Source organism: Tiliqua scincoides, chromosome 2 (assembly GCF_035046505.1).
Source record: "Tiliqua scincoides isolate rTilSci1 chromosome 2, rTilSci1.hap2, whole genome shotgun sequence".
NCBI classification, from domain to species: Eukaryota; Metazoa; Chordata; class Lepidosauria; order Squamata; family Scincidae; genus Tiliqua; species Tiliqua scincoides.
The window spans coordinates 168685722-168708983 of NC_089822.1; the positions used below are offsets into that span (position 1 = coordinate 168685722).

At 42.5% G+C, this 23262-nt stretch overlaps 1 protein-coding gene across 3 annotated transcripts in view; it reads left to right on the forward strand.

Annotated features, from left to right (window-relative positions):
- CACNA1A (calcium voltage-gated channel subunit alpha1 A) overlaps positions 1–23262 on the forward strand; it is a 295623-nt gene that overhangs the window by 185674 nt on the left and 86687 nt on the right. For 2 of the 3 annotated variants that reach the window (XM_066618032.1, XM_066618033.1), the window contains exons 29-33: positions 153–317; positions 707–817; positions 3505–3588; positions 18684–18800; positions 19334–19399. In XM_066618032.1, coding sequence (XP_066474129.1) covers positions 153–317; positions 707–817; positions 3505–3588; positions 18684–18800; positions 19334–19399 — 543 coding nt within the window. Of the gene's footprint in view, positions 1–152; positions 318–706; positions 818–3504; positions 3589–9221; positions 9228–18683; positions 18801–19333; positions 19400–23262 lie in introns of all 3 variants that reach the window. The other variant, XM_066618034.1, reaches the window with a different exon arrangement.

Genomic DNA, 23262 nt, shown 5'->3' on the forward strand with positions numbered 1-23262 from the left:
AAGAACATACATTTTGTGCCAAGCAAATTCTAAAGAAATTTGTTTGGAGTTAGATTCTCAAGATAGGAAGAATTCAAACTTGCCTCTCCTCTTTGGCATTTTCTGTCTCTGAAAAGCCCCAAAAGTTTTTCACTATTCTTCTGTCTTCACAGCGAGCCTGCATTGACTTTGCCATCAGTGCTAAGCCACTCACCCGGCACATGCCTCAGAACAAGCAGAGCTTTCAGTATCGTATGTGGCAGTTTGTGGTTTCACCACCCTTTGAATACACAATTATGGCCATGATTGCCCTTAACACCATCGTCTTAATGATGAAAGTAAGTTGGACTTGAGTAACTATGAACTGGCAATGCCTTCTTGGGATCCATAGGATGTACGTCTCATGATGCTTGCCCTTCCAAAATATTGTGAGGCCAGTATGGATACTGCTGAATTGGTTATATGAATATGAACATTACAGTACAGGGTGAGACTGATAACTTTTCAGGGTCCTTAGAGCTCCTACCACTCTGATCCCATCTTGACTCTGCTGGACTTGCCCTGACCATGAAGTAAGAACAATCCAAATCCCATAGACCCAACCTTATTTCACTTTGGCCCTGTGGGGCATTGCTTCTACCAGCCCAGCGCCTTAATCCTAACCTCCAGCTTCATCCTTCCAGAGTAACAGATTTTGCTCTTTCAATCCCTTCTTCCCTTCTGATAGTTCTATGATGCCTCTGACATGTACAATGAACTACTAAAGACGTTCAACATGGTCTTCACTGCCCTGTTTTCCTTGGAGTGTATTCTGAAAATCATTGCCTTTGGAGTGTTGGTAAGTGTTGCTCTTGCTAGAGTTCAAGAGAAATGAAGGTCTCTGTGGCAAAGCATGAGAAACATGACCTCTCCTTTACAGAATGCAGAGAGAAATAACATGTTATTATTTATAAATTTATTTAAAATTTCTCCCCACCACATGATTCACCAGAACTCTCAGGGCCCCTAGCCCACACACCTCAGTGGAGGCATACCAAAAACCTAGTGTCTCTACCTTGAAGGAGTGTCAGAAATGAGCAGCAGTTCCATTGGAGAGTATGGGGAATAACAGAACATTCGCTAAGGTGTGAGAAATAGCTAAGCCTAAACTTCTCTTGCTACAGAACTAATCACATTAGGGCAGCACATATACCTGAGAATAAGTCCCACTGAAATCAGCAGGGCTTACTTCTCAGTAGACATGCATAGAATTGCTCAGTAGGTATGCATAGAATTGCACTGAATATGTGGCTTTCCTATTTGGGAAGCCACATATTCCTCAGAGTCTACTCAAATGAAATTCTAACTTGTTTCCTGCACTGAGAATGACTCTTACAAATTCGACACAAAATTTGGGCTGGTAGAAGCCCATGATTTGGGAATTGCCAGGCAGAGTTCTGCAGTCCTTCTAGTAAAACAAGAGAAGAATAAACCCTCTGTACAAAACAACTTGGCTGCTAACTTCTGCATAGTGGGTGGAGAACCAGATAGGCACAAACTATGAAGAGTGGAAAACACTTTCATTGTTAAGTCCATGGTAAAAAAATCTTGGCTTTCATTTGAAAACCTTTATGCTCAGCATGGAAACCACAAAGCAGAAATTCCATTGAGCTCTAAGGACCCCATTTCCTTATAAGATAAACATATGTATTGGCAACCTTCAGTCTCGAAAGACTATGGTATCGCGCTCTGAAAGGTGGTTCTGGCACAGCATCTAGTGTGGCTGAAAAGGCCAATCCGGGAGTGATAAACAATCTGGGAGTGATAAGATAAACAAAAGCAACAGAAATTCATATAAACAATAACAATTGTTGTTACAAATGGTACAGTATTGTGAAAGTGACAGTAAGACATGTCTATGGTTGACATTAAAGGCTAATACTTTGGCACAGCAAGAAAAATAGCAAAGATACACAATTTAGACCCAAGGTAGCAGGTGAAATACTTCCTGTAGTGTAGGAGCATGGAACTAAAATCCCTGGGCCAAATCCAGTCCCCCAAGGATCTAATCCTATCCAGCTTTCCAGTGATGCAGCAGTACCAATGGGTTGTCTGCTGCATCTTGTGGTGGTGAGGCAGTTATGGAGGCCTCTTCAAGGTCAGGGAACATTTTTTCCCTTTCCTCAGGGCTGCATTGAGGCTGCATCAGCCCTAGAAAGTTGGATTGGATTGGGCCCTAAGTGATATTCTCCCTCCCTCTTTCTCACCAATGCATGTCAAACTCAGAGGCAAAAAGAATGAGCAGTATCTGTAACAATGGTTCTTAGCAATACATCTGGATTGGGGGTGGGGCCTTGGTCCTCCACTCTGTTACTCCATTCAGACTAGCCCTCCAACAAAATTAGTTGCTGGCAAGGGCTTTTTGCCCTTATTCATTCAACTTGAAAGAACTTGTTCATTCATGACCCTGTCCCTTGTTACAACCAGGCTATTCACTGACATTTTAAGTGAGCTAATTAACTTATTATTAATAATAATAATAATAATAATAACAGGTATTTATATACCACCTTTCTTGGTCTTTATTCAAGACTTTATTCAAGGCGGTTTACATAGGCAGGCTTTATTAAATCCCTTATTAAATAGGGATTTTTACAATTTGAAAGAAGGTTCTTTCTTTCAAGAACGACTACATTCAAGGTGTTTCATTCCGATCTGGCTTCACATTCTGGCCTCCATCCTCCCACGCTCAGAGCAGATGGAATTGCTCGACTTCAGCTTGTCAGCTGCTCCAAGGTCGCACGGTGCCGGTGGCCTCGAACTGGCGACCTTTTGGATGTTATCTTCAGGCAGATGGAGGCTCTACCCTCTAGACCAGACCTCCTGCCCAGTCCTGCCCAGTTCTGCTGCTATTAACAGTTCTGCTGCCATTGTTTAATCAGACATTGGGAGCAACTTGCTTCCTCTCTTTATAAAAGCCTAGCTGACAAGGGGAACAGTCCACAGGTGCAGTCATATTAGGCTTATGTGTATTATATTTATTTTTATAGATGTTGATGTAACTGTCCATGCAATTGAATTGGGGAGGGGAAGGGTTATGGTTACTGGTTCCTTGTTTAAGAGTGTAACAGCTCTTGGCCTCCCTGGGCAATACCATTGCCTCATATGTTCACAGGGATCATCTTGCAAACAAATATTCCTAGTCCTAGAGGCCTGGTTATAGCCCATGAAAAAGATCCGTTGAACTCAGTTGTTCACTTTGGCATGAATCCATGAGCCAGAAGTCAGGCTCCACTATCCCCTTATTTCAGAAAAATTATGGTGTGTCAAAGAACCCCCTAGCTAGTCATTACATTTCCTTTTGTAATTCTCGTTACAAGAACTAAAGTGCACCCAAAAAGTAACCTGGGGTTTGCTGGGGAAGGTAGCCAGGTTGGAGATTTCTCTGTTCTTGTTGCTGTTGCTTCCGTTGTGATTGAATGTTGTCACCTGTTTGCTGCTGTGTGGCTGTTCCTTTTCGTCCTTTGTTTTGTTCTTTCTTTATAGAATTATTTCCGTGATGCCTGGAATATCTTTGATTTTGTCACAGTTCTGGGTAGCATCACAGACATCTTAGTGACAGAGTTTGGGGTAAGTTCAAAACTGTGGTGGGGATGTCATTCCGGGGGAGGGAAGCATTCTGCAGGGAGTGGGGAGCACAAGCTCAAACTTGAGGTGTTTACCCCATTGAACTGGATCTTTGATAGAGGCTGAGGAATCCAGAAAGGAGGCAATACAAGGCCCAAGGGGCCTTATATTTTGGTTAGGGAAGAACAGAGGTGCAGTTTTCCCTTTCGCTAGAACAAGGTTAGATCTCTTCTGTACTCTTATATGTGTATAAATCTTTTTGCTTAGTGACAGAGATGTAACAATGTAAATGTGGGCTCTTTCTGCTGAAGCCCTTCATACTGGCATTTGGTCAGAATACGCAAATTAAATAGTTAACATTGGCATGAAGCCAAAGTCACTCCAGGGAGATGTTAACACCAGCATTAACCCAGAATCTTTCCAGTGAGAGGTTTATAAGTGTTGAGTCCTTTCAATATGGAACTGGCCAACAGCCTAGACCTTAAAGCAACTTGGCTGAAGGCCACTTCACACATTACAGCAGAAGTTAGTACAAGTTAAAGAATTAATATCTACTCAAATAATGTCTCAGCTTTTGAGCTGGGATCCCCTACTGTACCACAAGGAAACTGTGAGTGTGAAGCAATTCAAAATTTAAGTCTTGTATGAGCCCAAAATACCTACAATAGGGGAGGCTAATGATGAAGCATTAATTGCTCAAATCTTGCCTCCTTCCAAATCAGCCTCTCTCTCATCTCTGCATTGGGTGTGACTGGAACATTCAATCCCTTCCACTCTAGAGATGCAGCACCATGACCTGCCCTTAGGCTGCATATTTGGTCTAAGTCACTGTTCTGGGCTTTTCTGCTTCCATTTGGAAGGCAGGGCAGGAACAAGTGACTCAAGCGAAGATCCAAAGGATAATAATCTCCTCTCTGGATAAATTAGTTCTTACTCATATGCTCATTCTGCAATACAGTAAATGTTTTTAGGTATGTGAGTGAAATGTGCCTCTGATTTTAACTCAGAAATAATTATATTTCCACTATCAAATGTTTGGAAACACTTGGTGTACTTGCTTCTATTTCATAATATCTAAGGTGGGTACACATGACTTTTTCCATCATAGTCATACATGATGTGGAACTGGGACCAATCATGACAACATACAATAAATTTAGTATCCATGATGTACATGTGGCAGGACTTATAGCGCCCCCTTCTAAGTTATAGGGTAGAAGAGTAAAAGCACTGTAAATCTTTAATGTGTACATACTTTTGCTGTAATGTCTGGAGTAATGCTGAATGGGATGTATACAGTCAAATGTAGTGCTATTTTACAGAAGGTGTTTATGAAACCATTACCCAGAGTGAATCAAAATCTAAGGGCACAATCCTAACCAACTTTCCAGCACTGACATAGCTGTGCCAATGTGGTGTGCACTGCATCCTGCAGTGAGGAGGCAGTCAAGGGGGCCTCCTCAAGGTATGGGCATGTTTGTTACCTTACCTTGGGGCTGCATTGCAGTTAGCTCAGTGCTGGAAAGTTGGTTAGGATTGTGCCCTAAATTGTTCACAAAACAGAATTAATCTTTTAAAACCAAAAAAAGAAGTAATATTGTGTAAGGACTAGCAGGCTATACTGAGTCCTGGCACACTCTCTGTGGCATTTGGGATGCACATCTCCCTGAAGAAATTCTCTGAGGACCCAATACTATCCAACTTTCTAGTGCCAATATAGTCACAATACAGCCCTGAGGTAAGGGAACAAATGTCCGCTTATCTTGTGGAGACCTCCATGGCTGCCCCTGCACCGCAGGATGCAATCCATGGTTCATTGGCATGGCTGCATCAGTGCTGGAAAGTTGGATTGGATTGGACCCTAAGTTAACCTTTTTTGTTCGCACCCACCAAGGATAGAGCTCAAGCTGCAAAAGGGATGCAATCAACACTATCTTATTCTCTCCCTCCCAACCCCAATAATTTTTCCAACTCACAGAATGTATTGAGTGGTTGGAAGACAGATTCTTTGGGCATGCCTCATGGTCCAAGTACTATAAATGATGCAAGAAATGTATGATTAGATCTTCCAAGGATGTATTTGGAATTTCATGTTAGCCACAGGGAGTCTGCCCACTTGTTCAGGGAAGCAGCACTGGGGGAGGAAAGAAGTAACTTTTTTTTTTCTCCTGCACCATTTCCACAATCAAAATGGTACCCCCCCCCCAAAGCTATTATTAATCCCACTGGAGAAAAAGGGCAGGAATTCATTATCTGCCTTTCATTTTTCTCATTGGGGAGGGAATGTTCAACTGGAAAACAATGCTGGGAGAAGGCTAAACTTGTCTAGTGGCCACTTCCCTTCTCAAATTAGCAGCCCCATTCAGTTGCTTTGTAGCAACAAAAGATGTAGGGAAATTTTTAATCCCAGACCTCTTGCATCACCTGTAGTTTAGCCACTGAAATATGGAGTGGGGGAACTGAAGGTACTGTGCAAGGCAGTCTGCATGCTTCTGGCATGAATAGAGTGGTAGCCAGCATTGCATCCATAATATTTCTAGGGAAGCTGAGGTATCAAGTTTGGAAAGATTTCCACAAGATATATATAAAAACTGCTTTGTGGACTACTTTTGTTGAAAAGCAGTATATAAATATTCTTAATAATATTAATATGGCAAAACCAGGCATGGAGAAACTTGCTTTTACTTGTCTGTGGTAACAGTAGTGTGCTGTCATTTTTACCTGGAGGGTTGTGGTGACCTAAGCTTCCTAATCATCAAGGTCAAACTGGATGTGGATGCTATAGAGGTGTGTTTCAGGTGGCTCTGTTGCTCTAAAAACAACCATGGCAGTATGTATGTGATCCCAGTTGGAACCATTATGTGTGGATAAGGGAGTTAACTCTTTCCCCATGTGCTGGATTTCCACTCCGTATCATTTTCCTGAGGTGGCAATTTCCCTCTTTCCTCTAATACAGTGTTTCCCAAAAGTTTTAGCACTGCGACTCAATTTTTTAAATGGCAAGCTATCGCGACCTACATAGTGTACACCAGCTGACTCACCATCATTCCCAGGACTCACTGTTGACTGCTACTGTTGTCACTGCCTGAGCCTCTGCTCAGCTGTCTTCAGCCCTCTCTAGGTCTCATCATGTTTTCATCACTCATCAGTGAGAGATGCAGCTGTTGGTGAGTCCTGGGTCACAAAACACAATATGATGAGGCCTGGAGCGGGCTGAAGACAGATAGACAGAGTCTCTGTCAGACAGATATACAGAGACTCAGCAGCCCCGGAGTAAGTCCCCGGAGTAATGGTGAGTTGGCCAGAGCAATGGCATGGGCCTCCACTTGGATCCAGTTGGAAATGCTGCAAACTTTCTGCATCCCACCAAAAATTGACTTGTGACACACTGTTTGAGAACTGCTCTAATAGCTTCTTTGGGACTAACCAACTTCAGTGGTGCCACTTTCAGTGGGAAAAGAGCGTGAGAATAAAGAGTTAACTTCCTGCACACTGCTGTCCTGACTGGGATTGTCCTGACTGGGATTGTTCCCTGCAGCTGTTTTTTTGAGAAAGAGAGACACTTCCAGAGTAGAGCATGCCTCAGCATGCATTTGCATGCACGTCTAGTTTGACCCTCAGTCTCATGTAATACATGTAGTATTACATTCGTTATTTGACTTTTTCTGTAAACCGCTTTGTGAACTTTTTGTTGACAAGCAGTATATAAATACTGTTAATAATAATAATAATAATTAATAATAATATACACGACACAGCTTGCTCCTAGCCACTGAAGTGCTCAGGAAGAGGCAATGTTGTTCCCAGAGAAGATACATGCATAATAGACTACTTCCTTATAACGGCAAAATAACAAACAAGGATATTGTGAGAAAAAAATGGGTTTTTGTGTATGTGTGTGGGTTTTTTTTTCTTATGTACATGCCCTCAAGTGATGGGTGTGCTTTTGACTCAGAAAGAGTGAGGAGATATAGGAAATAGCTATAGGATATACTGAGTTACATCCTCTTTGCAGGAGTAACAGGTCAAAAATATTCCCTTCTTGCTTAAAAATTAGACTGTATTCATCAATTTAAAGAATGCCTGCTCCAGATTTCTTGGTGTGGCATGGTGGTTCATTTCTGTAGGACAAAAAAGTTGTTTAAGTGCAACAATGAGGCAAGAAAGACATTACCTAAAGAAGGTGGCAGTTGCTTAGCTTGGTAGTCAGTGTTTGATGAAAGAATTTCAAAGCCTTGGAGTGTCTTATTTAAAGCAAAATTAAAACTGCCAACAAATTTAAGGAGCAAATACCTTGACCTCTATATACTATCTTCTGTAGAATATTGAAAGAGAAAAGACAATGATTCCCTGATAAAAAAAAACACTGACACCACAACCCTCAGTGATGCATGAAAATGGAGAATTCTCCTAGCCTTGTAATAATTACAGAGTGAGAAAATTTGTTCTCATATGCTGGGTGTTGCTCATATGAGTGGAATTGTTTGAATTAGTATGAAAGAATGCTTTTTTGGATTAAATGCAGCAAAACAAATTATCTTCAAATATATTGGTATATACTGTACATAACCTGAAAGCTGATGAGAGGGTTCAACTGGAGCTTTCTATACTGATAGTTTCATTGGCAGTAATCCTGTTATTGACAGGCTTGTTTTAACTGAGAAAATGACCAGATCTGGAGCCCCATAGATAGTTCTACAGTGAGGGCTAGGGGTCTATAACTCTACCCCTGCCACAGTCTCAATCCAGATCAGGTCCCTGCATTTAACTAATACTATTTAACAAGGAAGAAACGCTTTCATGGTGCCAATGTTTTATCCATGTTTCTCATCCTTGTATTTGGAGTTTTGCTTAGTTAAAGAAGAAGGGGCAGTGTGTTGTTGCCTCTGGTTTTCAATAAGCAAATATTATACAGAGAACTAGAAGCAAGGCCAGGGTGAAAATGTAGGGCCATCTGACATTTGGCAATTGTAGTTTTGAAAATGTACTAGTCTACTACCTGAATTAGTTTTCTAGCAGGCCTGCTTTTAATTTAAATTTAACAGTTTTCTTTAGGAGAGTTGTTCCTACACTGAAAAAGCAATTTGAGAAAGAAATGTTCACATCTGGCTTATAAAAGACATAACAGACATTTTATGCCTTAAAATGAACATAGAAGTTTGCTTTGTAAACATAACTATTTTGGCTACCCAGCAGGTAGAAAAGCACTCATGAAGGATAGCTAACACTGGCTTTAATTGACCACTCTGACTTTTAGTTGTATAGCAGATAAAACCTGAGGCCTTCCAGAGATAATACATAGTGTCCAGTATAAATAGGTGTGTGTGCTTCCCTGTGGTCCACATTTTGGATGGCTTTGTGCCTTCAGGGCGATGCCATTTCGGGCCATGCCTTTGGCAGTCTTGCACCTTGGAGTCAAATTAGACATGATGTGGAAGGTTCAGAGTCTCCTGCCTTTTTTTAAGTGTACTAATCATTCGCCCCACATGGGTGCTTTAAATATCAGGCATGTATTGCTTTTAATCAGTTTCCCCTGCATCCTTATCCGGATCTCACCCACCTCCCATCCCTGCAGATCCGCCATGGCCCAGGGGCCACTTGCAGCCCGCGGGGTCTCCCAATCCGCCCTCAGGGAGTCCCCAGTCTTCAATGAGCGTCTGGCCCTCCGAAGACTAACTGGAGCCCACACTGGTCCGACGCAACTCCTGTCAGCATGAGGGCGACTGTTTGACCTCTCGTGTGAGCTGTGAGACAAGGGCTCCCTTCACTGCTTGCTGTTTCATGTCTGTGATGCAGCAACAGCAGTGAAAGGAAAGGCCTTGCTTTGTGCAAGGCCTTTTATAGGCCTTGAGCTATTGCAAGACCATCATTCATTCATATAAGTTCAATCTCTAATATATTCATTTATGCAAATTTATTCAAATTTTAAATTGAAATTAATTTTTTTCCTTGGCCCCCGACACAGTGTCAGAGAGATAATGTGGCCCTCCTGCCAAAAAGTTTGTACATCCCTGGCTCAAAGTAAGGAAGTCTGTAAAAATCTGTAATGTCTGGTAGTAGCTGTCCAAGGTTTCAGGGGTCTTTCCCAGCCCTTACTGGAAATGCCAAAGATTGAACCGGGGACTGTCTGCAAGTGAAGCAGATGCTCTGTCATGGAACCCTAGCCCCTCCCTATTGTCACACCATACTACAGCTGTGTTGTCATTTTTATTTCATGTGGCAATGGCTCTTTGCCAAATGGTGAGGCTTTCCTGTATGGTTGTATGGATGTGTTTACCCACTGTGTTTCCTCAAAGAGGAAATAAAAGTTACCTACAAGAAGCTTGAATTACAAAGGTCCTTCCTGTAGCCACAACTCCAGCTTTCCCCTGCATGCCCATGCCTTTGAACACCCTGACCTCTTGCATGTGATATTACTCTGAGAACTTGTCTCACTGAGATAAGATGCGGAGAGTGGAGTACTCCATCAGGTACCTCTGGTGGTAAGGCTAGGCTCACCAGGCACTCAATCTCAGAAGTGTTGCTACACAGAACTGTTTTGATGAACTGTAATGGTAAGTAACTTTCATTCCTAATTCTGACACTACCATTCACTTGTGGAAGTCTCTGTTCCAAAATGTGCCTCAGTTTCCCTCTCTCCACCTCCCAGAGTACAAAGCAGAGTACAAAGCATTAGTATCAGTTTTATTTGTGCTAGAAGTCATACATGGAGACATTTTGGGAAGGAAAGAATTAGAATGTCTCAGTTAAGGGTTCTATACCTTGAAGGCAAGCAGGAGAAGGAATAGGTGTGGGAGAAAGATGGGCTAGGCATCCCCCTCCCCAGGGCTATATGTGATATATAATGATGACTGTCTCTTGTCTTATCTTCTTTTCATGCTGTCTCTTTATACTATTCTATTTTGGCGCATCACTCTCTGAAAATGTCATCCAATCAAAATGCACTATGAAAAATCCATCTGTCTATCCATGAACTGGTCTGTGTGTCCATATCAATGAATATTTATGAACTTTCCCACCCTGCTCCCTCTCCCATCACCAAAAATGAAATCACTACCTTCTGCCTTTCTCCGTTGCTGGTTGGGACTGAACTTGTGGTATTAAAACACCTACCCTTCCCTGACCTCCTCTGAGCCTCTCCATCTCAACATTTGCGTCTAGAATGTGGTTGGTTTGATTACTTTCTGAAGCCTAAGTGCCTTATGTTAATGAGTAGCATCTTCTTGGCACATTGCATGATCTTTTGAGCCAAAGATGCCTGCAATTTACTGACCAGCTTGCTCTTTCAGTCCCTCCTCCCCCCCTCCCATCCCAGTTTTCTTATTCTGATTCACATATTGTTTCCAGTAACTTCATAGGAAGTTTCTGTTTGATGAAATGAAAGAGTTGAATTGGAGAAGGAATACTTCAACCTCAATGGTGCTGCTCTCTAAAGAGTTGGCATCACCTCATCTAGATCCTCAGAGGGATGGCCTCCCTAAAGGATACCCAGATAGACAGAGAGCTTTATCTGGAAGTGAACCACTGATGAAGATGGGCAGAACAGACTGCTATTGGGAGCAAATCTCTACTAACTGCCTTCTTAGCTGTTCAGCTTTGTCCCTACTCAGTATTCAGTCACCCAGGAACTCCCCCAAAAGTTGGGTGGCATGAAATGGGTCAAGAGCAGAGAGCAACCTGAGACAAAATTCACTTTGCTCATAAAAAAATCTCAGTTTATCCAGCCTTCCTGAAATTTAATATAGATTAACTAGGGAGTCAGAAGCCTCATCTCTCTAAATGTGATCATCTACAGTGATATGAGCAAGATGCAACATTTGCAATCTTGACCATGTTTTTCTTTACAAAAATGTAAGCTCTTTTCCAATCTTCCTGAAATTTGGTCTGGAGTAAGTACAGGTCTAGCTTCCCCACCTCCCAAAGCTTGATGCAGATCCATTGCAAAATAAACAGGCTATAGCATTTTGAAAATTTCCCCAGGGGAAGCTCTTTCTGTTTGCTTCATAGAAAAGATTAGCAGAAGGGCACCCATCCCCCACGCCTACATGGAGCCCGCATGGGACGGGAAGATTTCAGGTGGCAAGGAAGAGGCAGGAAGAGGTAAATTTGCGCTCTCTCGCTCTCTCTCTCTCTCCTTCCTCCACAATCCTATGCATATTTACTCAGAGGTAAGCCATTCTATGCTTAATGGGGCTTACAACTAGGAAAGTGTGCATAGGATTGTAGCCTTAATTCTGTGTGTGGTATTGTTTGCTTGCCTGGCTTTTTACCCCTCTCAGCTAAGCTTCCTCATTGCCTCTTCCTTTTGCTCGTTAGATGTTGTCTAATAATTCAGGATTCCTTTCCCACTTAACAGCTCCAATCAGCCCTCTGTGTGATGTTACTATCTCTCCTCACAGGCTTTTTATAAAAATAAAAGGGTGGGGGTGACTTTGCAAAATCCTGAAGTTCTTGATGGGGGGGAATAAAAATGTAATAAATAAGTGCAAAGGTACTATATAGCACTGAGTAGAGTGTCTTCCCTGTCAAGGCACTCTGCACATACTTAGTTGTCCCAAGTTGCAAACATCTGCACCACTTCCCCCTAATTCTACTTACCATTTGGCAAGGACAGCTCCTGATTTTCAGGAGTTAAAGAGCATTTTGTTTGTTTCATGCATATAAAACAGATCACAAACAATAGTGTGTGTGTGTGAGAGAGAGAGAGACAGAGAGAACATGTGAGCAATCCTATCCAACTTTCTAGTGCTGGTGCAGCCGTGCCAATGTTTGTTTCCTTACCTTGAGACTGCACAGGAAAGTTGGATAGGATTGAATGAGAGGGATACCCTGAATTAGAGAGATACTGAATTTTCTGTTTAGTATATCTATAGATCTGATCTTTTTAATCATTATTACAGTTAAGAATAGAACCTGCAGTCTATCTGCAGAGGCAGTCTATCTCTGAATTCTGGAAACAGGAGAACTGTTGAATTTATGTATGAGCTTCTCAAGGATTTCTGACTCTTGGAAGCAAGATGCTAGAGTAGATGGTCCCTGGGTGTTATCCAGCACTTTGGGTTATATTTGGGACCATAGGGCCACCTGGACTGCAAATCTAGGGAATCTGTTTCAGTAGGTGGAATTTTTTAACAGGCTTATTTGGGCAAATCAAATCTGAAGTCATGAGCTGAGCAAACATTGAGGAGAGGGGTGTGTCCTTGCAAGGGAGAGATTAGATGACCCGGATAATCTTACAGGCATACAGTCTACATATGTTAACTCCTAGCAATGACTGGAGTCGAATAAGGATTCCCATAAATACAGGCATGATTTTTCAGTAATAATGAAATAAAAACACATAATACAATTTTCTGCACTTCTCATTTTTTGTCAAAAAAAAAAAAACTTCCCCCCCTCCCCAAAAAAATCCATTTTCTAACACCTCTACATTTTGGCCATTCAGGCTGGGTGGGCTGGATTGGGAGGGTGCATAGATAGTGACTGTGGATGCACCTGCTGATACAAAACCACCTATATCATCTACCTATACACTTTAAAAGTTATTATGATTTGTAATTATAATTTATAAAAATGCACCTTGGAATAAAAACACATACTACTGCTTTCTGCATTTCTCATTTGTGTAAAAAAAATGAAATATGCAAAAAAAAGAAATTGAAAAATCAATCACTCCTCTACCCATAAACCAGGTTTAAATGGGAAGAATGTGTTTAAGGATAGTGACAATGTGAAATCAAATACAGAAAATACTTAGATCAGTATCAAATCTGGGGATTGTTTCTTCAGAGATTGTCCCACAAATTGCCTTACAGCTTTCCTGCAGATTTTAGGCAAATCCCTTCAGGATGGTGTCAAGACAGACTGTAGTAACCTGTAATAATAAATGTGCAGTCTTGTCAATGGTGAACTGCTATTCATGCTGGCTCTGAAGTCCTTCAGAGATTCGTTTCCTCATTCTCTGGAGAATTGCATGTTTTCTACCTCATGAAAGCAGTCCCTTGTCTATTTTCTAGTCCCCTATTGAACAAGCCTAAAAGCCCTGAGATTTCCAGTCTGAGAGGGTTGGGGGTTGCGTACACTGAGAGTCCTTATTTTCTGTTGACATCTTTTCTCTTTTGCAATGCAGTACTTTATAGACAGTACAGACATCAGTAACTTGGTTTATTTTGCATGCAGCCCTCCTTAAAGCTTACTGTAGGAATACAGATCTGCTGCTTCTATCTGTCACTTGCTATGGGGAGCTTTAAGGTTTACAAGCAAAAAGAGTGGGTTGAAGGAGTGAAACTGACATGTTCCTGGGGACTCCCTTGCCCTGTACTTTTAAAGACATACAAAGCAAAATCCCATCCACTCCTGTGAGCACAGCCAACCTGTCAATGAAGCAAGCAATGTGGCTTACTTTGAGTGATGGGCTGCAGGAAGTGACAAACCCACATCTGCCACTGCCTCCCTCCAGCCTACTGTAGGCAACAGCCACTCTAACTTGCTTCCCATTTGCTAAAGGCAAGTGGGAAACCAAGTGGAAGGCAGCAACCTACTTTCCTATCCACCTATCTTGCTCCTTCATTTTGAAACAAATCAGGAATTGTGGAATCTACTGACAGCTCTCCCAGTGTGTCTTGCACTTCCTGCTTTGTTTCAAGGGACCACACAAGGAAGGAGTAAGGTAAAGGCAGTTGGTGGCCTTTTGTGTGGTTTTTGGTGGTGGCATTTGCACCCACTTCAAGTGTTGCATGAGTTTGGACTTGGCCTGCTAGTGAGAATGACAGTTGTCCTACCCCTCCTGCCCACCACTGAAGGTTTAGTGATGCACTTCTTCTTTTAGAAATTCAGCAGTGCCAGAAGACTTGTCATAGTAACCTCAGATGAAGGTAGAAGACAGAATGGGGAGAGAAATGTTCAGTGTGTGTTTTTGTCTAAATTTTGCTTCTGTAAATTTATGATAGTGCAGAAACAGAATTTTAGACCAACTTACTAGGGATAAACTCCACTGAATACAATACTTCAACATATGTAGGATATGGAAGGTGGGAGGACAAGTGAGGTAGCATCACATACAGCCCAAGTTGAAGTGGCACCGAAGGTTGTATCCTAATTTTTCAGTCCCCCTCCTTTTGGTGTGTGTGCATGTGCCCATGCATGTCTAGAGCAGAAAAGAAGAGGCAAGTCAAGTACAGCAGTTCTGGAGTGTCCTCGCACCCCTCTTTATCTTTACATCTGCCACCTGCCTGTTCCTGCCTCTCCAGTTCAGAAACAAGCTGTGTAGACTATGTAGGGAGGGAAGTCCTTTTCTGCTCCCAGTATACACTACCCAGCCTGTTCATTTGAACATTACTGGGCAGGTGAGAAGAAGCAAGCAGCAGTGATATAGGGAAGGCACTCTGCCTCCCATCCAGGCAAGGAGGAAACAAGGGAAACAGAGCCATCTCCTCAATTACTTTGTTTTGATTCTCCCCTGATTGTTTTGATCCTCTCCCCAATTGCTGTGGCTCCCTGCTGTTTCTGCCACACTGCTGCAGCAATGGCACTGGAGAAAGAGTTGAGTAGCCACTATCCCAATCTCCTCTTGCTTGCTCTCTGCTAATGAGAACTACCGTAGATTGCACAATGAAGTGAGTGGGTGGGTAACAGGCCAGAGAAGGGGGCAGACCAGCCAGAGGCTTCCCTTGTTTCTTTGTTATCACTTCCAGCCTGCTGTTTCAAACAGCCACTCCAGTCCACTTTAGAACAGCTAAAAGAGTGAGTGAAAAAACTTTCCAGGGAGCCTTCTATTATTTGGTGCACTGCCACTGATTAGGATGGTTTTATTGGGCTATCATGGATAGCACTGATGTATCTACTTTTGGGGGGGGGGGAATCACAGCCTATCAGTTTCTACACACTCACCTCAGTTCAAAGGGTATGCCACTACATCACTCTGAACCCCTGATTGTAAAGTTGTGTAACAATGCAGAGCATTGTAGATTCCACGTTTGTGACATCTTCTGGATTGATCTCCCCAGAAACTGATACTGAGAGGCTACCTCTGAATATGGAGGTTCTAATTAACATAGCTAAACCTACATTCCTTGAATTTCTGTAATGAATGTTCCATTAATTTCTACAAGGTATTAGTGTATTCTATAATGGATTAATCATTTTGACAGTCTCTTGGACAAGTTGTATTAAGGAGTAAAACTCATTCTTGGGCATATTTAATAAGATACTGTAGGTAAAATTGTTTAAGTACCCTAAAATTGGTGGTGTAGTTGGAGGGGGGGCGGAGCACTCAGCCTGGCAGGGAGATGGGCGAGCGGCCCCTCTCTTTGGAGCCATTCACGGTGGGGGTGGGAAAGAGCCATATGGCTCCATTCCCCCCCCCCCCCGCCGGGAATGGCTGCTCGCCCACCTCCTTGCCAGTCTGAGTGCTCCGCCCCCCTCCAGCTATGCCATTGCCTAAAATAAAGCATAAATTAGTATTAAAGAGGTAATCATTTAACAGCGTATCCCCTACAACACTACAGAGAAAGGGTGGGCATCAGAGATTTCTACTTTGTGAGATTTTAATTGTAAAGAAGTGGATGATATTTTTTTTAAACCCTTTGGTTTAAGATTCATATAAAGGTGCTTATGATTTTCACTTGCATTCTAAAAAGTGTGGGAAATGAGAAATGTAATTAATTTCCATGCCATGGAAGCAATCTAGATGGTGTACAACCATGTATATTGTGCTGGCTTTACAAATCAGGATCCATGCATTCACAGTTTGCTTTGATCTTTCTGTGCAATAATGTGCTGGGAGGAATATGTTCAGGCAAAAATTCAACAGCTTCCCCAACCTCTTTCTAGAGATATACCTGATAAATGTATGCCTGACACATCCCTAAAAGCACAGTGCTTACCCAAATGCCATCTACTATTACAGCCACTGTGAGACAGAAATTGTAGAAGAGTACTAGTTTGTACTAATACCCCTCCTCAAGCATACCTGTCTTTCTTTTCCATTTAGATTGAAGGTAATGCAAGAGCTTTTTTGGCCCTTGACCTGGAAGAAAGATTACCAGTTTCCGAGTCTTCCTTGCCTTATGTCCTCTATTTCATGGAACATCCTCGCCTGCCAATCCAGAACAAAATGATAGGGAATGTTTCCTGATTGTCTCAAATCAAAGTGTTTTTTATATTTGAGTATTCATCTTCAGAAATGTACATTTAAAAAATAATGGTGGAAGTAATGTAGAAAAGTGTGGCTAATGGGAGAGGAAAAATAACATACAGTGTGCTATACCATTCTCAGTGATCAGAGTGGGTATAGCTTTCCCACTGTGAGTGGACATAGTTTCCCTGTTTTGTCTCTCTTCGTCCCTGCATGACTACTATTTTTTGTGTTCGCTCTGTGTGATCTGAGCCTAGTATTCTAATGAACTTGTTTTGCCCCATTGTTTGCTGTTGTTCAGTCACTACCATCGTGCATGTTCACTGGAATCCCAATTACATGGCCAGCCTTTTGGGTTGGAAAGGATGGTCTTATAGCTTCTGGGAACACATATACACACATCAGGGGAAGATGTTGCAAGTAGGTTCTTTTTGGGAAGAGAGAACACTCTACCAAACCTACATGGAGATTCCTGGCTTCAAGGTCTAATATCCTGTGATGTCCATTGTACAACTTCATGACAATTTCTCAACCTTTGTTTTGTAATTGTAAAAGGCACACAGTATAAGCCAGGCATTCTTACACTAGTCTCATGGCATACAGAGTAAGTTTTTTTTTCTTTTTGTGTGCAGTTTTATTGAGACTTCATTTGGGTATGAGGGGTGCTGTAGCACAGGCAAAACACAAGTTTTGTGTTAGGTGTTGGGGCAATTGCATTCAGGCTGCAATCCTATAACATTACCTTGGAGTAAGTCCCATTGAATTCAGTGGAGCTTACTTCTGAATAGACATGCATAGGATTGCACTGTTAGTCTCATGACACACATTAGTCAGCAAAATCCCTAGCACACTTCATTGCACAGTCAGTGAAGCCACATGGTAGAGCCTTTGAACCTCTTTGAGCCAGCCTGGTTGTCCCCTGTTTACCAGCACTCTAAATAATTACCAAAATCTGATCTAACTGGGAACCCAGCAAGAGTCTATGCATAGAATACTCAGGTACCTAACCATCCATAGTGAGGGTCTTGAACAAGGCCTTTTTACTTGGGGGATTGACTCGTTGAGAGTTTTCTGTGCTAGGCCTTACTTTCTGTCTTAATGTAATTTTAAAAAAGAGTCTGGAAATCTCATGGATGCAGTTACCAGAGATATAAACACAAGATGGTATTGTCTCAACTCAGGTGCAATAGCCCAAAGGCTCCAGTGCCTAATCCTTAAATACTTTGGGTATATTTAGCTTTCAGTAGCTATAGGCTGCTAACCATAGAGCACTACTTCATAGAGCATTTAGGAGGTACATAGTCACACTGCAATTTGTTTTCTCTATCCCAGAAGCTTATGTACCATCTCCTCTGATGGTCAGGCAAAATACATCTTAGTGAACCCAATAGGAACAAATGCCTTACCTATCTTGCCAGAAGTACATATCCTTCTTTTAGCTGCAAATTATGCAATAGCAACCATTCCTTCAGACCCTAAGGATTATGGTTGCACATCTGTTGGGTGCACAGCCCAGATGCATTTTCCATCCAGACTGTTATATATTATTGCAAGTCTCCAGTCATTGCTTCCCTTTTCCTCACTAGCATGTGTGTTGCTTTCTCTCTCTCCAGATTTGTGTGCACAGAACATGTATGATGTGAGGCCACTCAATAATGTTCTACCTGCTTGCATCAGAAAATATCAGTGCATTTGGTTGTGGTATTTTAATAAAAATGTAGTCCTGAGTTAAGGAATGACCGAAATGGATGATTTTCCAAGGGGATGGGTGGCCTTATTATCATGCTAATTATCTTCACGTGGGTGATCCCTCCTCTCTTTCTTTGCTGTTCAGTCATCCTTACTAATCCTACTAATCACTGAAGTGTTGGTTTGGGTTTGCTTTCTCAGCAATCCCCTGGATCTGCTGTTCCTACATTTTCTCCCTGACCCTTCTTATGTCACTTTCCCTTCATCTCCCCAGAACAACTTCATCAACCTGAGTTTCCTGAGGCTGTTCCGAGCCGCCCGCCTCATTAAGCTGCTCCGACAGGGGTACACCATTCGTATCCTGCTCTGGACCTTTGTCCAATCCTTTAAGGTAATAAAGTACTTTAGTGCTGAGTTACTTGCTCTTAGAGTCCTTGAGGTGTGTGTGTGTGTTAGATTTATGCTCTTCCTTCCTCCCAACAGGGCACCCAAAGCAGTAGGAATTGGTGGGAAAGTGGGAGAAGAAAGTTAGTAGGAGTGCTGAGGATTTTAGGAGGTAACAGCTAGAAACACCCATCCTCATTGATCTACCTGTTTATCTGTCTGTTCATTCACCACCTATTAACATGAATTTGAACATGCACTCTGTCATTGTAGTGATACAGAATCATGTTTCATGAGCTGTTTACATGGGTAAGCAATTGCTCCAAGATTAGTGAAGTAGTGAAGATGGGATATGGCTGGGAAGGAAGACTAGTGACTCAGTGTACAAGCACTCCTTTTGTTATTCAGTGGCATCAATTAATATAAGGGATGTATAGAAGCTCTTGCTATGTAATCAGAGTCATATTTCAAATAAAACTGGTGTGTTAAAAGTTGAAGCTTGGAAACAATAATGTTTCTCTCTCTCACCCACTACCCCAGGCCCTTCCATATGTGTGTCTGCTGATTGCAATGCTCTTCTTCATCTATGCCATCATTGGCATGCAGGTAAGTACCAGTTAGTCACCATCTCGTATAAGTACAGAATTTTGGCATACCTCAGATGAGGCTGCTAAGCCTCTCTAAAGAGAGGTAGCAGGTCTTATCCCTCTGTTTGGAGAAAGGCCAGATCCAGGCAGTGATGAAAAACAGAAACTTGCTTTATTGGTTTACAGCAAGAGATAGACAAAAATTATGTAATAATTAAGTTCTCTAACACACACCCAGTCATCTACACTCATTTAGATCTGGTTAGAAATTATACGTTGGAGCACTGAAATGATCACATCTAGGCTGAAAGAACATATGATGGCAGAGTTCTCCTTTCTCTCAACTGACCAGAAATCCATTTATTATTATTGCCCAGTCCAGGCTGGGTAGAAGAATTATGGAGTCTTCTGACTCTCTGCCTCCTTGACATCCCTTTATCCTCTTGAGACAGTTCCTCCTGAAGTGGTCATATTGTCAACTTTTCTGTCAGTTCAGTCCTAACTAAGCTTCCCACCACTGATGCTGCCACACTAACTGCATCCTATGGTGGGGGAGGGTAGTCATAGTGGTCTCTTCATGGTAAAGAAACTTTTGTTCCCTTGCCTGGAGCAAGCCTCTGTTGCCCAAATGGGTCTCCTTGGATCTGCATCAGCCACTTTGCTGGCACAGAACTGAGGAGTATAAGGGAGAGGGAGAGAGGAGAGGCAGCAGAGATAGGATCCTGGTGTGTACTAGTGCTGCCAGGATCCACCTCCTCCTTCTGCTGTTCCACCTCCCATCTGCCCCCCTTCTCTGCCCAGACACTCCCCCTTTCATCATTCTCCCCATCCTATTTCTCCTACTACCACCTGTTGGAATTGGTGCAACTCTGTCTGCTGTCCAGAGGGGGCAGGATGCTGTCCAGAAGGGGTCAAGCTATGGCCCAGTGACTCTGACCTTTCTACTTGTTCTCTCTGTGATCCTTGTGGGGTGTGGCCCTAACCCTTTATCCTTCCCTTCTCCTCTGAGCACTTCCTCTTGTCCCCTGACTACCAACCTGTTAAGATGGCGCACACCAGGGCTCTGATGCCCAGGCCATCCTGAGCACAAGGCATGCAGGGTGAGGCAGCTCCAGGGCCTTGCTATCTAAGTGTTAGCTGAACCTCTGATCCTAATCAGATGCTGTAAATATACACTCAATGGAACTGTAAGTAAATAACTTCTTTTTTGCAACTTTAACAAGCCATTGCCTCTTTGTCTTTTTTAAGACAGCATTTAGCCGGGTGAGGGAGGTTCCCTTGGGTGATACCCAAAGGGGGGGTCTGCTGCTTAAGCTACTCTGCTTCCCCCCAAAGAGGAAACTATTTTTAATTTCCTCCAACAGGTTATGGGCCCAGGGACCATGCACTAAGAAACCCAGGGACTATGTACTAAGAAGCCCAGATACCTTGGAAGAATATTTTTTTTTGCTTTTTTATTTTTGGGATCTCTCCCCACTCACTTGTGTAAGGCTGAACTTGCTTGCTAAGTAAAAGATGGCAGAAGGATCCGATGTGGAAGCCTTAGCCATACAACCAATGGTCAGGCTGAACCCCAAAAACTTTCCACAACTGGTATTGTAGAATAAAGACAGAAATACAAATGTATGGAGGCTTACCTGCTCTAAACAAAGAGCGCCCAACTAATGAAGAGGCTGCAATTGAAAAGTGGGATCAGGCAGATGGGAAGGCTAAGTGCCTCATTCTCAGATCACTAACTGAGCTTCATTTGCCTTACGTGTGAGAGGCTAATACAGCAAAAGAAATGATTACAATTCTAACTGAAACCTATTCAAAGACAGGAATGAAAGACCAGTTCAGTTTGATCAATGATTTGTGTTGCCTCAGATTGGAAAGGAAAGAGGACTGTGATAAGTACTGTAGCAAGATGATCCAGCTTTTCCATGATCTTGCACTCACTGACATGGTTCTTTCAGAGGATCAACATGTGGCATAGCTTGTTGGATGCCTTAGTGAATCTGTTTTTGGGAGTTTTAAGTCAGCAATAAGTGGAAGAGAGAAAAAGGTGTATAAAGACATATTAGCAGAGCTGAGGACAGAATGCACACCCTATAGGCAAGGAGACCTTGCTGAGAGTGGATCAAATTACAGGGCAGAGAGTAAGCTAAACAAAGAACCCCTGAAATACTACCAATGTGGTAAACAAGGCCATTTAGCTCGCTATTGTTATTCAAAACAGCCAGGTCTAAAGGAGCACCTAGGCTCAGCCCAAGGCAGAGGAAAGAGTCAGATCCAGAATCAGAAAAGGGGGGTTGGCAAACCCACTCACAGATTTACAAGCAACAGCTCAAACCAAAGACAGAAACATGGTTGTTGCATGAAGGAGCAAAAATTAGAGAAACAAGTATGGATTGTTGATTCAGGATGCTCCTCCCACACATGTTCAAGTCAGAGTTTTTTTCAAGAATTGGACACCAGCATAGGAGGTCAGATTACTGTAGCTGATGGAAAGAAAATTGAAATTCATGGAAAAGAAAAGTAAAGCTGAATTGTGTGGCAAATGATCTGATAAATGAAGTCACAGCACATGAAGCTATATATTCTCCTGATATAAATGGCAACATGCTTAGTGTATCAACATTAACCAAACATGGATACACAGTTAACTTCATGCAGGACAGCTGTACCATAACAAGAAACAGTGATGGTTTTTTAATGGCTCAAGGCTTTGAGCAAGATGGAGTTTATTTTCTAGATTTGCACCAGGAAGAACAGCTGATGTATGCCAAACAAACTTGTATCAATGATTGCCTGAACTTGTGGCACCGCAGGCTGGCACACAGGGACACAACCGCAGTCCTAGACTTGCAAAACAAGGACCTTGCAAAGGGAATAAAGGTAAAACACTGTGAAAACCATCCAGACAGGTGTGTATGCTGCATCAAAGCCAAGGCAGTCAGTCCATCCTTTCCAAAGAGGACTGAACAGCGCAGCACCAAAGTCTCGGAAATTGTACACAGTGATTTAATTGGTTCAATGCCCAGTCCCTTACTAGGAAACTATAGATATGTGCTAACATTTGTGGATGATTTTTCAAGATATACAGTGCTTTATCTACTAAGAGAGAGGAGTGAAGTTCCTGAGATGCTCAGAAAGTACCTAGCTATGGTGAAGAACAGATTTGGAAGGAATCCTGGTGCATTACAGACGGACAATGGTGGTGAGTACACCTCACAGCATACAAAGTCACTTTTAGAAAGCCAAGGAATCAAACATAAATTGACTGTCCCATACACTCCACAACAAAATGCCATTGCAGAATGCAAAAACAGAAGCCTCTTGGAAATGGCTAGATGCATGCTAACTGATTCAGAGCTACCCACAAACTTTTGGAGTGAAGCAATAGTCACAGCCAACTATTTGCAAAACAGACTACCCACTAAGGGTGTTTTAGACAGCAAAACTTCTTTTGAGCTGTGGCATGGCAGAGCACGAGACATGAAGCATCTTCGTGTGTTCGGTTGCAAAGTCTATACTTATGTTCCAAAGGAGAAAAGGTCCAAGCTAGACCTCAGAGCTGAAGGTCTCTTCATAGGATATGCTTCAGGCACAAAAGGTTACAAAGTTATGGACATGCACACCGGAAAGGTGACCACTAGGCATGGTCTATACTTTGCTGAGAATGAGAGAGCTGACAATGGTAAAAAGTTCATTGATGGTCTATCACAGACAGATGGGGAACTCATGTATGTACCAGTTTACCATAACAGCATACCAGGACCCTCATCGCCAGAGTCTAAGACCAGTACAGCAGCAAAAGGGGAGACTGATGGGGAAGAGGAATTGTCGGAGCCAGAAGTTGCTGCAGATGCAGACCAGGTTCCAGCAGAACCCAGATGTTCA